Raw genomic sequence first — 18967 nt, 5'->3', positions numbered from 1 at the left:
CAACTGAAAGGTCGGTGAAGTTGTTTCTGGAGGTTTGGGTAAATCTGTTTATGTCCAGAGACAAAGGGATGCTTATGGAGTGATTTCATTGTTCTTTAGTGCCTCAGCGTTGTTTGGTTTTAGTTGTTTGTCTATGACTGATCCAAACTAGTTTTTCTGGTTTATATAAGTTAGTGTTTATGGTTACCAGCAATGTACTGACGCCCTGCAAGGCCTCGGTCATAATCCAGTAGGAGTCTCTGTCTTTTCTCCGATGTCAGATTGTATTACATTTACAAAAGAGTGAAGGAACAGCTTGTCCTTTCATCAATAAACCCCCCAACAATACATGACCAACATGCATAATGGGCCGATGCACCTCCCATATGTGTCATCAGTGTGAAGTCTGCCATACACTCCCTCCAATACAAAGATTTCATGTCTGTATCATGATGTGGGTGACCTTTATAGCCTTCCTGTATTCATCAACAAAACCCAAACCCAAACAATGGTTGCCAGGTAACATATACTGTAATTACCACAGATGATTATTTGCATTGTTGGCTGAAATCTCCTATCACAGGTATGTTTATCTATGAATTGTCAAAAGGCAAAGAATGGCTTTCGCCCCTTAGATAGAAAAAGCTGAAAACAAAACCAGTCATTTGTTCTGGCTTATTTACCCGTCCCTCTATTTACCACAAAATCCCTTTATTGTGAGGTCTAAGGGACCGAGGTCTAAGAAGATGTTTGTTCTTGTACAAGAATATGTCCTTTTTTTAACGACTAAACCTCAACTACTGCAGAAACGACCAGATATATAAGTGGCTGAATTATCAATGAGGTTCTGACCTGCTCCTCTGGATCTTAACTAGGTTATAGCCGAAGGTACTGAGGCTCAAACCGGATACAAGGACCTTCAGAGCATTGTATGCATCACGTTGAAATCCATCCCATGGCGTGTTATGTTCAGTATGTTTATTTTAAGGTGTCTTGGTTATGGAAGCATGGAAATCTATATTTTAAAGCACACTCGACAAAGGAGCATGGCCATTGTCACTGAATTTCATGATTGCAACATGCTTCAGGTTTCAGTTGTTGCCCTTAGGATATGGTCTATGTTGGAGCACTCATACTTCATACAATGCAGTTGTGCACAAATAGCAAAGTGTTTGACCTTGTTTGGACCACTCCCAGAAAGCCCACTTACCTATAAAGACCCCTGAATATAGTTTGGGGAATTCAAACAAACTGAGAAGATCCACCAGCCTTCAGTGTTGGACTCAACATTATAGCAGAGAGAGGGAGTCCTGTTCAAAGCTGAAGAAGCTGAAGAATAACAATGAAGATTATTTTACTTTTACTGTCAATGATAGCTCGGAGTTCTCAGCTAACGCTGAGTGAATGTGGAGGAGAAGCCAGGCGGCCACAGATGTCTGACATCGCGGTGACCTGCGGTACTTCATCCATCAGTCTGGCCATCCAGATTTGCCCCGTCATCTACACAGGCTACAACGAGACTCTACTGATCCTGAACCGCATGATGGACACGGATTGTAGGGCAACCCTGGATGAGTCTGTCACTCCACCTGTTGCTCGCTATACTTTTCCACTCAATATGACCAACGCTTGTGGAAGCATATTTAGGACCACCAGCGCCATTGGGACTGGTATATTCTCTGACTTTTCCAACATCCAGACGGTGAACATCAGCGGTATTGTTCGGTCCGTCGACCTTACGACTGGCACCATCACTTACAACGCTGAGCTGAAGTACTTCTACTCCTGCGCCTATCCCTTAGAGTATCTGGTCAACAACACCCAGATCGATGTGTCTTCCTCATCCATTGCAGTCAAGGACAACAATGGGAGTTTCATCAGTACCTTAAGCTTGGAGCTGTTCAGTGATGACACCTTCACCAGACCAATGGAAATTCCAGATGTAGGAATTGAACTTAGGACCAATGTGTATGTTGAGGTCAAAGCCACCAACTTGACAGGGCAGTACCATGTTTTGCTTGACCGGTGCTATGCATCCATATCCCCACATCCAACTAACTCCAGCTTCTTTAACCTGTTTGTTCCCTGTTCCAAGGACCAGTTCACCACCATGATGGAGAACGGAGACAGCCAGAAGGCCCGTTTCCTCTTCCCAGCTTTTCGCTTCATTGAGCAACAGAATGAGACTGTCTCCACCTACTACCTCCACTGTATCACCAGATTGTGCGAGATAAGCACCTGTAGCATCTTCAAGCAGTGCAACAAAAGGAGGAAGAGAAGCTCCCAGGACACATTTGGCATAACTGAGACGTACACCCTCTCCTCTCCTGAGATCATCACCCAAACTGAAGGCAAGTCCAACGAGGAGCCTCTCAAAGCTGAAGAAGAAAATTCTGCTGTTGGACTTGGGGTGGCCGTTGGCATCCTTGCATTTGCTTGCGTCATTGCCCTTACTGTTACAGCTGTGTTTTACAAAAAGCTGAGGAACTAAAGCGGCTTATGAAATACTAACCTCAGGCCTACAGGCCACTTTCTGAGGCATATCTGTTCAATCATTTAACTTTCTGGTGGAGGCCAAGGTTCAGCTCATGACTGCATCTGTTGAGAGATTTTTGAATGTTTGTTACTAGAGGTGTCACTGTCTATAAATCCTGAAAGAATAGTTGGGAGGATGATGTATCTTCAGTAGATTACTTTTAGCATTACAATGATTTATTACAATATTTAAGTGTTAATGCATGTCTGCACTTTCGAAGCTTTGAATAAAGTAAAATTAGACCGGAGAAAAATATGTTAACTGGACCAAAAACTATGAGAAAACATACAGCAATGATACAGGAAGGAATATTTGTTGTGTTGGCTGTTTTAAAAGTGAAGTTCAAGTATCTTTCAATGTATTAAATATAATTTATTAAATTCTGATCGTTGCTATTTCAGCAAAGCAATTAAAAATATTAAATTCTTTGAAATCAGAATATTCTTGTGTTTTTACTTTTTCTATTAAAGTTCAGCTTCTAAATTAATCAGCTAACACAAATAAAGATATAAATATAAAGGCTCATGAATCCCCTCAGGCACCACCATCCTTGTGTTCAATCCTTCAAGCCCGCTCAAGCAATTTATTGACTACTGAAGTGTAAGACCAGTGTTGTCTAAGAACTGTAGATGAAACTTTCCTTTTCTGTGAATTATTAATAACTTGTCTGAATTGATCTGCATTCAATTAATACTGTTAACTAGATAAAGCGGTATGAATAAAAATAAAGGGTTCACATTTCAGAGTGTGTGTCATCATTTTAAGATGTGTCCACGTTTTAGTTGCTCATCAAGGGGCATTTCACATTCATGTTTCAGAGTTACTGAAATTAAATTGTAAACAAACATAAAATAAAAACAGAAGAAGAAACTAGAAACCTTGTACATATTTATATGACATTAAAATCCCTTATACATAACATGGGCAGCAGTGTTTGCTCTTCGTCCTCCTATTTTACAATCCCCAGAGTTTTCACAGCCGGTTCCCGTAAGACCAGTCTAAATGTCAGAGGAGGAAGCTGCCTTCCTATCGGGACTCACAGGGCAGTATATCTATGACCCCACTGGGCTATAACTGCCCCGTCTCTCTGTGGTGTGACCCTGAGGTGAAGGCTGATGAATGGAAAAAAGATGCAGAGTCCCCTCATGAGAGATATCTGTGCTTGTTTTCGTCCTTTTGTAGTCATACATAGACAGATAGTTTCCTGTTGCACATTGTCAGAAGCTTTATAAACTAAAATGTCAGCTTGGTTTAGCATCTTAGGACCCAGTAACTAAAAATGTGCTGTAATTACATTTTTTATGCCTGATTGATGAAATAAAATACTTAGAGACACAGTTTATAATCACGCTATGATGTTAAAAAAAAAAGTAACATCAATAATAAGTAATAATTGCAGCCTTCCATCAGGCTTGGGGCGGCAGTAGCTCAGTCCACTAAGTCTTGAGCTACTGCTGGGTAGCTGGTTCAAGCCCCATGTGGGCCAAAAAGTTTGGAGCGTGAACTGGCAGTGGAGAGGAGCCAGGTCACCTCCTCAGCACTGCTGGGGTGCCCTTGAGCAAGGCTCTTACAAGTTGCTGATTGGGGCGCACCAAGGAGCTGCCCATTGCTTTACCTCACACTATATAGTGTACATACTGTATATCGGCATGCTTACAAGCCCCTTGTGTGTGTGTGTGTGTATGTGTGTGTGCGTGTGTTTCTTTCAGGGCTTGTACAAATATGTATACACGTGTAACAATATAGACTGTGAGTGGAAAAATAATTTTCCCAAGGGGATTATTAAAGTACATTTCTTTTTCAGTGAGAAAAAAGATTTTAAATAATGAGATTTCCAGGTTTTAAGCTAAATAATGCAAAGTGACAGATTAAAGAGAGGCAAAATAAATTCAGAAATACAACGCAAGAAATGTTGAGTAGAGTCCAGGTCTGTAGAGAGTAAGTTATCCCATGTCTCACACTTTAAAAAGTTGGAAATGATGGGCTTGTCACCACAGTATATGCAAACTGTACGCGAACCTACTGAGGATAAAGCGCAATGGAAAGAAAAGAGCTTCAAAACAAACACTGGCGTTGTCGAACAGCTATTGCAGTTAGAATACCAACACATATGGGTTACTCGCACACACACACACACACACACACACACACACACACACACACACACACACAAGTTATGCACGGGTTTCATACTAAAACCAAAACCTGATCAGATCATTACTCGCTGCGGAGACGGGTAAACCTAGAGCTGAATCGTTTCCCAGAGTCAAGCAGGATTTGATCTACGACAGTTTAGCATCCGAGGTTTGGCTACAAAATGATAAGAGCTGAAGAGGAGGAAGGAGAGGGAGAGAAAGGGAGTAGGAAGGAGGCCAGTTTTTTGATTACACTCCTGTGTATACGTATTATATATTCTTTGAGATTTATTCTCTGGGAAGTCTATTTGTCTGTCTGACTGTCCCTGACTCCAGCTGGCATGAGCACGTATGCATGCAGCAGATTGAATTTCATTTATGCACAGATTGAAACTTTAGTCCGCTCTCACAACCAGAGCTGCTATGGGGGGGATGGAGATCTTATTGGCTGAGTTCAACCTCAAAGAACTGCAGCTTTTCTGCCAAGGTAGCCTTAGATTTGCGAGAATGATGGGAAGAAATAAAATCACATTGTGAAGCACCTTTTTTTTACTTGGCTAGTTCGCTCAGTTGGTTAGAGCATGGTGCTATTAGTGCCAAGGTCAATTGTTTGATTACCATGGAGCCTTGCTGGCTGTGACAGACGAGTGGTTAAGACTGCAAATCTAATGGTGTCTGCCTGTTTTATGCTGATCTCACATCATATACGTTATTAGGGCAGCTCTGGTTTAAGAGGTCGAATCACTGCCCAACTAACCCAACTAATCACTGCCCAACTTCCCGAATTTACTTCCCGGGCGCCGAAATGGTTGCCCGCCATTCCCGAGAGATGAGCTAAAAATGCAGAGAGACAATGTAATTCTAATAATCACACATGGAATTAATTAAGAAAGTATTGAAATCTAAATTTTATATATGCCTGGACTGCGTACAATTATTTTAATCAAATCGTTACTCAGGAAGATAGATAGATAGATAGATAGATACTTTATTAATCCCGGAGGAAATTGCATACAATACAGAAGTATTGTCTATAAATGGCTGTATTTTGATGGTCTCACTAATATTCTTAAAATGCAATGAAGAAATTGATCACATGCTTGGTTTAACCTACATTTCAACCAAAAATGTTCTACGTACAGTTGCAAGAACAATACTTTAGATCTGATTTAAAGAGAACTTTTTTAACCCCATTTAAAATGTCAACTATTCCGATTATTTATCAAGACCCCCCCTAATCATTCTGTCTTTTGACATTTCTTGTTTTTTCTGACACAGCCTGCATTGTGTGATTTGTCAGAGGGATTGTCCCTCAAGCCTCTCACGGCATGGAGAGTTTCCCTGGGCTTTAACCATCATCTCAGCTTCACCGGGGCAAGACAGTGGGGGTAGACGATACCTGTATCGTATTGTTTCATCAGTGTGATGTACTCTGCAATCATCGTCTGGTTGTTGATATATTGTGAAATTGGTGTGTGAAGATCAACACAGCATTAGAAACTCCTGATTATAGGTGAGCGGATACAGCCCCCGGGTGGGGGGGGGGGGCTGTTTTAAACTAACTAGCTGCAAAAGGAGATGATTTTGGTTCCATTACTCCACATAGTGAAATGTGGGCTGGTGTTCACACAGGAAGTGGGTGTGGGCTCACTTGAATTTTCTTGGTAGGTAATTCTGTTGTGACAGAATGTGCACAACAGAATCATCAAAATGCACCATTGGAATGACCCCATTGTGACCCCACACTACAGACGGATCACAAACATCCCCAGTTACTGCTGATCATGGACTAAATATTTGTACTTTAAGCTTCTAATATCTTCAAATAGATGATCAAAGTACAGGATCCAATCATTTTGAGGATGAATTACAAATTAACTTGCAATTATTTTCATGCTAGTGCAGATTTAAGTAATAAACCACATGTTGAAAGGCACCAGTATACAGGGAATGACATCTACTCGATTAAAAATCAACAGGAGTCGCACACTGCAACCAGACTGAAAATGTTTAAAAAGCAACTCTGAATGATCCTGAGGTTTTTTACTTTTAAAACAAGTCAATACGTGTAAATAAATGTGTGTAAAGTGAATTACATTAGCAGGAATGTGAGACGGAATAAACAGCGAAGGATATAAAATGAAATACAATACTTAAAGTAAGTAATGAAATCAGAAACCATCTGAGTTTCCTTACGTTTAGTACAGATAGGTTATGTCAGAGTCAGGCATCCTGTGCTGATATGATAGCAGCCAGTGGCCTTGAGCAGAGGCAGGGAGAAGATCGCAGAGCATGCTAAACGCATTACGTGGGTTTATGACCAAGCAGCAGGAGGCGGGCCGGCTGAAAGGCAGAGGAAACAGGAGGAGAAAGATCTGCCGGCCAAAGCCAGAGGAGTGTGTGAACGCAAAAGTGTTTGTACATATGTGCAGATCACATGGGCGTCCTTTTGCCGTTTGGAAAGCTTGAGCCCTGGGAATGCTGGTCGAATAGCTAACGAATAAACAATCCAAATTAAAGAAATAAAAAAGTTTATTTTTGTGTGGGCATGTGAATCTAAATATGAGGTGGAGGTTTTTTTTAAAGCTAAATTTCAGTCACTGGTTTATTTTCGTTGTGGAGCACCGAAGAGTATCCAGAGCAAAAGACGGATTTGATATGAACTATTTTATATTAAGTGGCTCCTCTTTCCCAAGTTGCTTCAGCTCTCTCTGCTTTTTCATTATTAACCGTCGTTGCTGGGTGCAGGTTGTTAAAAGTTGGGAAAGCATGGTGTATCGTTTCGGTTACATAAATCTGGTTTTCCCTGCAGAGAGAGATGAAACTGCCTCCCACAGAGCTTACATGGGCAGACAGAGGGAGCCTCATACATCATATCAGCAGTGCATGGACTCAGTTCAAGGTAGACCTGGACTTCAGGGATATAAGGTCCTGTCTTAAAATGATCTTAAATGTAAGGTCTAATATAACCCACCTCTTCTGCAAATGCCATGACATTGGAAGGTTGATCAAATAATCCACAACTTTACGAACGTCAGTGGAAATTTACTTATTTGGATCCGGCTAAATATGTCTAGGACACGTGTCAAGATGTTACTAAAGGTATTATCCTGTCGCCCAATCTATTTTGGATCTGCTCCTTGTCTGGTTAAACTCAAAATGAAGCTCAGACCCCCGTCGTCATTATTTCAGACAAGTGGATTTGAAATATTTATAGGTGTAAATCTGGTGTGCAGTATTCAGATTTTGATGTGGATCATGTCAACAGATGCACATAGAATGCCTAAGCATCTTGAGAGTCACTGGGGCTAAAGCTGAATTTAATAATGTTGATACTTTAACTCATTACAGAACGAATGCAACCACATGACATTCCGTACAGTTATTTTTATACAGGTGAATGGAAGCAGCTTTCATTATTAGTTGGATATTCTCTAACTAGCTTTACCCCTGCACGTATAAAGCTAGAGCATCACACCTATTAAAAGTCGAGTACTAGACAGTGATGAAATGTTGCCTGGGAGGCCAGCCTCAGGGCAAAGCCGCCCCTTTCCTTTAGTGGGTCTCCATAGACGATGGGACAATCCTCATTGCAGGTGTTTCTTGCTTATGCAGATGTGAATGAACACTGCTACGTCAACTTGTCTTGAAAATATATTAAAACAACTGACATGAGACGGAAGAGGCGATGCGGGCCTGTGCAGGGACTGGAGATTGATTTATGAGCCTTTAAAATCATTCACAGCTCCAAATGAAATATAAGAATTTCAATCCAGCCATAATCTAAACATCCAACGAAAAAGACAGATGAAACCGACTGAACAATGACCAGTTTAACTTCTCCTGCCCCGGACTCACCTACGCCTGTCAGCGCACACCTTGAACAGCACTGATATCTGTATGTCGAAGCGAGCAGATGTGTCAGAGCCCAGAGTGAAGAAGTGTGAGCGGAGCGAGACGTGGTGAGTGAGGACTCCATGTTTATTCCTCCATGGGGAGAGGGCTGTCATTGCTGAATTCCTGTGAATGAAGTATGGCAGCCAATTCCTGTGAGCCAGTTAATTCACAGTTGTGGGTCTAATGTGTCCCATGTAGATGTGGCACCGCCGCAATAGTGTTGAGAATTCGCAGAAGGCCCGGTGACACAGATTCCTGTGGCGCCACTAAAACTGGCAGTTTTAAGGGAAACAGTCTCCAAAAGGTGTGGAGGTACTCAGACGTCACATTCAAGATGCAACAATAGCAGAGAAGGTTGGGTTGAAGTGTCTCACTGGGGGGGTTAGGGTTACAAATTAAACAGGATGGATATTAAATAGTACCTGAGTTGATTTCAGGGCACTAAAAAGTCCAATTTTATTTCTGCTTGTTTAATCCTATGTAGGTTTTTCCCTCTCGATATCCTGAAAACACCATCAAAGTCAAGAAAACGTGATTGATGGAGTGTTGATGATGATTAAGCAATAACTCCATCAACTTCTGGTCCAGTTAATGGTGCTCCCACTCAATCATCATATCTTTTGGGATGAGCAGACTCCTGACAACCAGTAAAAGACTGATTTATACCATAAAGAACAAACATGAGTGCAGAGACTCGGGAAGACAAACTGATTTCCTGACATGCTGACAGCCTGCTCAGCACACAGCCTCCTTCTTATTTACTGTTCGCTGACAGCCAAGGTGGTCCTATTCCGGCAGCCTTTGTGGTCCCAACACCTTCTCCCATTAAAGACGTGTCATGTTGTCATAGCAGAAGAGAGAACAGAGACTCTGGCGCTGCTGCATGTGAGAAAAGGGAATTAGACCAGTTTCAGAAGCATGAGGTCGGCTAGTAGGTCTCGTCAATAGTAGATGTTACCAAAATCAATAAAAATCAATAAAGAAGGTGATAGAAATAAATCAGAATGGGAAGGATTATAAAGATTCTAAAACTCTAGGCCTGGAAAAACCTACAGTAATGATTAGACACACTAATCATAAAATGAGGAGACTTGGAGTAATAGTGACCCTACAGAACAACAGGAAGACTCTCTGCTCCAAAGACAGTGGTAAGAATGGCATCCATAGGTCCGCCACTACTAACCCACATCTGAATTTGACATAACGCACCTTGAGGAACCTCGGGGCTCTTGAATGTTCTATAGATGACAGGACAATTGTTTAATTGTTTGGAGGACAGGGGTCCTGTTACATCGGGCGTAAACCAAACGGCATTGCGTTAAAGAACAAGGTCACGACTAGAACAATGTCATGTTTTTAGGACGCTACAACTGGGTCACACAGAGAAGCAACGATCCCAAACAGCAGAGAAAGTGTGCCTCCGAATGGCTTAAAGCTGAGGAAACATTCAGTCGTTACCTTTTAAAACACACACTTTGTGATTTCTGTGTTCCTGAAGCTTCGGTTGAACAATCCCCACTGCGTGTGATTGACGTTATCTGCTGCTTTCATTTCATACGTGTAGTTATCGTGTCTAAAGGAACCGCCTGAAGCTCGAATGACTATCTTGCCTGCTTGCAGCGGTTTTTACATCCTGAAAGACAGCTTCCCTCATCACACTCAAATATTCCATATCAGATATCACACTCAGCTATCTCTACTGGGCTTCCTGGGGTTTTCTTGGCTCGGGGGGCAGAGCTGAGAATGAATTCCTCCATCCTGTAGTCCCCTCCTGAAGGCCAGCCCTGGGGTTTCAGATGCAATACCACCCCCCTCCTTACTCTCGGATTTTCTAAGTGATTGCAAACCTGTTGAGGTTTTCACCTGCTGTGGCGATGAAACCCAACCTGGCTGTAAAATTTAAGAAAAGGACAGAAAGAAAGAAGGGAATAAAGAAATATCTGGTCTTCCTTTTCCTCCCTGCTTGGAGAGACTATTGGAGACTGGCTTGGAGCAAACCCACAGCAGAGATCATGTGTGGGAGGATGTTTGGACCAGGAGTGGAGGTTCTGGACTTCTCCCGCTGCTGCTGAAGGGGAAATGATGTTTCAGGAATCTTGATCTGCTTCGCTGTTCCTCTGGATGTCCATCAGAATCGCTTCGTTTTATGAGAGAGCAGGATGGAGCCGGACTCCTGAAAGTTATTTAAAAGTTTTACCCCCCAGCTTCGACACGCACCGTCACCCCTTCATCCCTGGCATGTAGGACCTGCAGTAGAGCGTGTAATTGTAACACCATGTCCAATGCTGTAGAGAACTCACAAGCCAAATTGTCCTTGTCATCGCCGGCTCCTGGCTGTGAAATACTGGATCTGACATCATCGCCCCACACAGAGGAGCACAGAGGGAGTGGAAGAGGGGCGGCTGAGGTAGGACACAAAAGATGGGGTGGAAGCTGCTCGGAATGTTGGATCTGTGGAAGTCGTTACGTCCAATTCCCTAGGCGGACATCTAAAATTATTACCCGGTTCCTTTTCCCTTTAAATGTTGCTTCCGCTCTCGTTTTCGTTTTCTGTCTTCCTGATACTCTGCTTCCCTTCATCATTCCTGACTCCGGTTCGTTCACATGACAGGAGGATGTACCTGCATCTTGTCAAGTGCTGAAGGTGGATGTCCAACATGTTTTCCCCCAGGGGATAACCGCTGGAGACCCACAAGCTCACAGGCATCTCTGATTGGCTGACGCCGATCATCTTTAATGGTTTGACAGGTGAAATATGACAACATAATCTCCTTACACACCTCAGAGACACGGACAGAGAGAAAAATATAAAGCCTGACCTTGGAGTTTAAGATACTAATACATCCAAGTGACCTCTGTGGATTACTGAGGACATGTACATCTCCGTGCTCCACGCTCACTCAGACCCAATTTGACTTGACCAGTAATCAGTCATTGCTATTGGGAAAAACTGCACACGCACACACACACACACACACACACACACACACACGTAAACAAAAAAAAAACCCTCACACTGCTTCTCTTTCACAAGAACTTACCAAAAATGTTTGCCTGACAGAGACGAAGGTGACCAGCATGAGGTAAAGAGGGTCAGGACGACCAGCTTATGCATCACTCTCTGCAAACACCACCATGCAATGTTTGCCTGAAGTCACAAATGCAAAAATGCAATAAATAAAATCAAAAGTCAAGATGAAGTCACTAAGTATTTTTGACTCTTTGTTGATGTCCACTGACATCAGGGATATTATTCGCAATGAGGAAAAATATAGATTTTTGGAGAAAGAGCAAATAACCTATTTGTTTCAAAGCGTCCTCCATTTGATCTGAAGTACGTCTTAATATTTGAACACAGTCTCCACCAACAGCGATAAGTTCCTTTAATGTAAGAAACTATTTCATTGAAACTGCAGCTCTGCTTATTACAGCTGACGTTGGAATAACAGTTTTGTATTTTACCATAAATAGTCAGTCGTTACGTTTTTCATCATCGGTGGAGATTTACATTTGAAAAAGGAAATCAGACATGTTATATGACTGTTCCGTGTTGACGGCCATAAAACAACGTGAACCATAATCACACCTGACAAAGGGAATAAGACTATTGTGTGTTGTTTTAACTGAAAGGCAGAGGTTGAGTAAAATAGAATTTAAGCCACCAAACCATACACCCACTGCTTCTGGACTGATGTTTGGGGGGTGTCACATGGTGAAAGGGTGGAACGTTTTAAGCAGGGGAAATATAAGTCCTGCTTCCACCCATTAAACCCCCTACCACTACATCTGCCCTCACACACACTCCCTCACAGATTAGTTTTAGTGGGTCTGTAAAGTTCTTTGACAAGAGCTGAGGGATGGGAGGCAGCCTGGGACTTGTTAACACAATTTTCCTTTAAATGCACGACATGAAATCAAGAAAAAAAAAGCTTGTATGCGTGACCTGCAATTGACATGTCAGGAATTTAACTGTGAAACGTCCACTTGTTCAAACTTCACTTTTGTTGTGGTTGTTTCGTCGTCGCGTTTCGACATTCTTCTGAATGAATTTATGTTTCCTGGCATTGATCGCCTAAAGATTGAAGAAGCTTGTGACCGTTATCTAATTAATGAAACTACAGAGTTTCAACACTATTTTCTTGACGGCCATTAGTAAAAAAAAGAAAGAAAAGAAAAGCTATTTTATTGCATTACCTTTGCTTCATTTGAAGAAACATTCTGCACAAATTCTAAACTGTCTATGTAATGCAACTTAAGCTGAAGAAATACAGATATAGTTTGTTTGACAGTCCCGGACCGACACACAGGGGCCTTTTAGAAACAGTATTGGACTTCAGGTTGGGTCTGTTTCCTGGAACAGGTGGTGGACACGTGCTGCAGCCAACACAGATGCTCACATTCCTTATTTTAACTACATGTCTGTCATCAAAGGATTTTTTCTTTATAAATGAGGGAGTTCCCTTCTTCCTTCCAGAGGAAGCTCTACTATGAAATCTCAACTTTCTGTCGACTACTGGAAAGCACGATTTGTCTGGAGGAACACAACTAGCATGAAAGAGGAATAAGAGCATAAAAACGAGCAAAGGGGGATGAAAATGATCCCAGCAAGAGAGAAATGACTGTTATCGGAGAGTAACGGTAAAATGTTTGGACCACACAAAACCTGCACAGAAACCCATACTTGCTCAGAATGTCAGGGGAATCCTAAGACACACAGTGAGGTAATTCAGACCATCTGACGGGACAGAGCGGGCCGAGGAGGCCCCTCCGGTAGGTCGGCTGGGTGGATTCGGTCCACGCAATTACCCTCAGCAGCCATTTCTGCACACGGGCTTCATGCATAATGAAAATGCTCCTCTGTTTGGTGATTCCCATCAATGCATTGCAGTTAATAGTCTTCATGTTTAACACGCAATAAATCAAAGTTATCTCAGCATCCGGTTGCAGGTTTTGTAGATTTAATCCAGACTCCAACGGACCTGACAGCAGCGGTGTGAGGGAGAGATGCCTCAGGCCCAGAGACAGCAACCCTCAACCACACACACACACACACACACACACACACACACTGACCAAACCCCACAACCACAGAAACCTTCAAAAAATACTCGTCATCAAAACAGATTTTATTACTGCAAATGAGAAATTAGAGTTTGAAGACAGAAGACCACCTCGTCTCGTCTCGTCTCTGACTGACGCACAACTTGTTTATCTGATGTCTTTCTGACGCACAACTTGTTTTCAACCAAGCCAGAGCAGTCAACAAGAAGTGATGTTACTGCCTGTTGCAAAGAGGAAGGAGTTGATGAAGTAATTGATGTTTTTACACTAGACTAGTTTTTTTCTCATGTTGAGTCGGTGAATCTCTTGAAAGAGTTGAGATCAGAAATTCTCAACTTGTCACAGTTTCACATTTGGTGCAGCTGAGACGAGATGTGAATAAAATAATATCATAAATAGATCTTTGATTTCACTGAGTTTATTTTGTTAACATTTCAATCAATATACACTCATTTTCTTTCTGGTCATTTCCAAAAAAAGAAATACAGGCATCTCTGAAGCTAATGAGTTTGTAATGTTATGAAAAATTGTGGACTTAAATTCTTTTTTATCTTTTCAAATTCTTTTTCATCTTTGTTCCGTCTTTATTATATTCCATTTGAAGAAATCCATTGTCACAAAGATGATAAAAATAATTTTTTGTAAAAGTTTTATTTGATTAAACGTAATTTTAGAAAAATTGGAATCGTCAATATTTTCAATGTAGCCGCAAGAGGGCACAAGCAATATCATCAATCTGTTTAATATATAGAACTTGAACTTGTTTTCCACAAGAATATCATATTCAATTTAATTGACATGAATGAATCGACATGTTTCTGATCTTATGTAATCATCAAATATTAAAAAAAAGGATCGAAACAGCATTAAAATACACACACACACACACACACACACACACACACACACACACACACACACACACACATACAGTATTGTATAACAAATAATTCTAATAATAGTGTATTTTTCCCCATCTTTTCTCTTTTCCTCTTCGCACATAGCCACACATTCCTCTGGTTACACTCATGCATACATGAATACACGACACCGTTAAGCAACACATGGTTCTCCCACTACAAATTCAAATCACAACCTCTATTTGCTGCGCCTTGCTGTTTTGTGTTACTGTGTGTATATTTTGTTACACATATGTCTTTAGGATTTACTTTGGGCTGCCAGCTTCAGGAATAAGTTAAGATCACGCACACACACACACGCACACACACACAACCACACACACACACACACACACACACACACACACACACGCACACACACATTCCTCTTTACAGCTAGAATACAGACACACACAGCGGAGCTCATTTGATCTCGGAGCACCTCATGTGGAATGCCCCCTCATCGCAGCCAGAAGTCACATTCAATTTGGTAATGATCTGGTGCTGCTGCTGGTGGATATTCTTGGAAATGAACATATACTGAATGTGCATACCTAGTGAAATGCTAGAAGAAGCCTTAATCTCATTTTCGGGGGGTGGGGGAAGGGCAGATGGATTAGTCGTAACATCAGCCACGATAAATTATCAGTCTGAGCATGGGGAGCATCGCGTCAGAGTAATGACGTCTGAGGACGCTGTGAAAAGGGCAAGCAGGAAGCAGCAGGAGGGGAAGCCTGTGACAAATGGATTTAAGTACTCATAGCGCTTTATTGGTGTGATGACAAAATCATTCATGTTGGAAGGAGGAACTTTCAAATGAGCGATCAGCTGTTTCTGCTCCAGAAGAAGCTAAATCTTTTCACAACAATCCGCCATAGATGGTCAGGGCGTCTGGTTTGGGCTCTTCATCTTGATTTCCGTAGTTTATTAAGCAAATTTATGCGCTGAAGTCACTTCTCTGTTTCACACGATCTCAACTGATCACGTTCACAACAATGAATAAAGACAGAAGGCTGGAGTGAGATCCAAGTAGTTTAGCACCTGAACCCAAGCGAGTCCAGTAAACGTCACCTGACTGTTTATAGCGCCATATATGAAGAATGTCCCATTCCCCTTTATGCAGCAACGCACATGCATCTGCTAACAGAATCAAGTGTGTGTGTGTGTGTGTGTGTGTGCTTGTGTGTGAACAGTCCTTTGCATCAGCTCATCTCTGTGCCACTGTAGACTCTCCATGAAGTTACACTTTAAGCCCTGGTAACCAAAGCCAACTGCAGGCGGGACTCAGAGCTAAATATATATCTAACATCACCTTTACAGCCGCTGAGAGAACACGCTACACAGTTAGCTCTAACTCAGGCTCTCCATACCTGAAATCATCCAATCAGGAACAGGGAACTCACGCTGCTGGAGTTGCAAAACCCCAAACAATTGTGGAATTGAGTTTCGCCGCATCCATACCGATAATCTCCACAGATTATCTACTCCCGAATAATAAAAAAAAAACAGTACCTGAGCTCCATATCAAATGAAGAGAAGAAGAAGGTTAACATGTAAACAAAAACAATCAGGAAGACATCATTTGTAAATTATTTCTCTTTTAATTCTTTCTTTTCGTTTGTGTTCCTGAAGGTCCTTCACGAGACCTGAATACAAAATGTTTGAAGAGATTTGATGAAAAAAAAAAAAAAAGAGTTCATTGTTGTCTTTCTGCACAGCAAAGCAGAGCGTTGTGTGTCTGTGATAGTGGAGAAAGCTGGTGAAAGGCCTTTCACAAAAATGACATCTGGGTATCTGAGAAAGTGTGGATGTGGTGTGAAAATGTTCTGGAGATGACAGATCTCTGAGCGCTGACAGCGGTTTCTGACTGGCTGCCGTTCACACCTTGTATCCTGTATCCAGGACCGTTTGTGCCCACAGGACGTCTAAATCCGCTTCACACAGAGTCCAGTTCACACCTGAGGTCTGAATGCTCCTCAAAAACGTTTCCAATGACAATGAGAGTTTTTCTTGTGTGTGCAAAGGCCGAAAATAACTCATCTCACAACGGTCTGATCCTTGTGGGTGACTAATTTTAATGAAGAATAAAAAATGACATCACTGGGAACACAAGCTAAAGTTATCCCTGTGGTAAGTTTTCTGATACCTTCAATTAAAAATACAAAAAAAGTCATTCAGGTCTTTTATTTTGATTTCAGAATCTGTCAGAAAATGGTGGAGAAATGCTGCTTAAACAGGAAAATTCATTTGTTAAACTTTGGACTCATTCGGATTACTGCATGAATTTTCTTTTTCCAGTTCCGTATAAAAATGTATTTTTTCTTCGTATCTAGATTATCACTCAAATTTAATAATAAAATTTTGGACCTATTCAGAGTTAGGTGTATTACATCAATGCAAGAATTTTCTCCTTCCAGTTCTATGTAAATGTTTTTTTATCTTTGTATTTAGGTAAATGCATCAAAATTTTGTACATAAAGCAAACTTCATGAATCTGCAAGGATTGGAATAGTGTTTTAAATTAAAATATGAAATATGAAGATATTTCTTCTTTTCATCCCAACCTGGGCTGTTTGCGTAACATTAATGCCTGAAGTCCATTCTGTGACCAACCAAAGGTAATGAGCTCTTTGCATTGTTCCTGTCTCGTCACAGACAAATGTGCAAATTGATTTTACAGTTAAGTATTTATGTCATGTGCAATCCCACTGCAATAACATGCACTTGTGCTCCGCTAACACACACACACACACACACATACGCACACGTCAATGAGTATGGGCTTCAAAAAGTGTGTGTGTTTCTGCTGATATAAATCATTTCAGCACAGCTGCAGTCTGCCGCTTTATCTATCCTCAGATAAGCCTTCTCAAATCTCCCTCCAACCATCATGTTTGGAGGCCCGGCTGCCTCGCAGGCCTCTCAAGTCTCTGTATGAGCGTGTATGTGTGTGTGTGTGTGTGTGTGTCACAGCATGTGTTCGCCCCTTGTGTTCAGGAGAATGTGTGAGAAGTGTACAGAATGCTTGAGAACAAATGTGGGGCTGAGAGAACGTGTCGGTGTGAGTGTGTGATTATGCGTGATTATGGATGGAACTAGAAGCGACTAATCCCGGCAAGGCGACAAAGAATCTTCTTTCTCTTAGCATTAACTGATATGAATGTTAACATACAAACAAACAGACTAAATTAATTTATTTAGATTTAATGGTATCCTGGATTATTAAGAGCTTGAACTGTTTTTTGCGCAAATGATCTCACAAATAAGACTTGAAAGTAATTGCTGACAAAGTGACAAACGTTTTAGTCAGATTATTAATCTGGAAGTCAGGCAACCTGAGCACATCCAAATGATTTTTGTTTCCATTGAAACTACAAAAACTTTTGTCAAACTAGTTGTGAGATGTGCTTCAAATTAAACAAGAATGCAGATGATATATAATCACATATCGACTCATAAAGTGTGTGTTTCATGACTTTTAGACTCTGCCTCTGCTAAAAGGGAACAGCTACATCATAGCAGGTGTATTGTAGGGCCAAGGAAGCACAGAGTGTGAAGTTGTTTCTATGAGGGGCTAAAGAAAGCTGCAAAAGAGCGATACACCGACCAAACCGTTCCAAAAGGGCAGGTCTCCAGAAGACGCTGCACTAGATTCATCCAGTGAGGAAATAATTCAGCGGGACAGAAACACATTTTATTGTTTTGGGTGGAAAAAATAATTTTGGCACCAGGTTGTGTTTGTATATCCACAGAAACACTTTAACGGTCACCAAAAGGCACACACTCATCGAGTTGAGACTGGAAATGAGTGCTTTTTGGATGAAGGCCTTTTACACACACAATGTAGCTCAATGAGGACACGCACACGCGCACACACACACACACACACACACACACACACACACTGCTTTACTTGTGCTGGACTTTGTCTAAAAAACATCCTCGGGGCGTCGAACTTGATCCCTCTGTGTTTTGGTAAAATATATTGATGAAATTTTCCATGATTTAATTTTCTTAGTGACAACAAGGGGGCGAGTATATTCAGGGAGTAACAGCAGTAACTGAAGAAGAAGAAAAAAACAAATAAAATAGGATACAGAATAACATGGAGTCTTATAACGTGGCAGTTAAAGTTTAGCGTTCTGTGTGAACGCAGTGAAGACACAATAGAGCCCCTGTGGGGGTGGATTTAGGGTTGAATGTTTGGATATTTTTGATTCTGATTCCAATTCTGATTTTGCTCGTCAGTTCCAGCTTTTGACAGTTCTGGCTGGTTGTTTTGGGGGGCAAAAAAAACACTAGAAAAATGTATTTATCTTTGAGGATTCAGGCGACTTAGAAAACTAGAACGTGGAGTGGTACAAAATTCCAACATGGAATTTCACTTCCATGCTGGCACACACTACAGTTTCAATCTCCATTTTGGCCCCACAAATGTATGATAAAACTGAAAGTTAATA

General features: G+C 41.4%; 1 protein-coding gene across 1 annotated transcript; it reads left to right on the top strand.

Moving 5' to 3' along the window:
* The first annotated feature begins 1321 nt into the window (after nt 1-1321).
* On the top strand, nt 1322-2470 carry LOC137605522 (zona pellucida-like domain-containing protein 1). Its single transcript, XM_068330257.1, has one exon. It carries the CDS (start codon nt 1322-1324, stop codon nt 2468-2470), a length of 1149 nt encoding a protein of 382 aa, XP_068186358.1.
* Nucleotides 2471-18967: the final 16497 nt, after the last annotated feature.

The sequence above is a fragment of the Antennarius striatus genome, chromosome 12, assembly GCF_040054535.1.
Source record: "Antennarius striatus isolate MH-2024 chromosome 12, ASM4005453v1, whole genome shotgun sequence".
NCBI classification, from domain to species: domain Eukaryota; kingdom Metazoa; phylum Chordata; class Actinopteri; order Lophiiformes; family Antennariidae; genus Antennarius; species Antennarius striatus.
The sequence above is the reverse complement of the archived record's forward strand: the minus strand, read 5'-3'. Positions and strand labels throughout refer to the sequence as shown.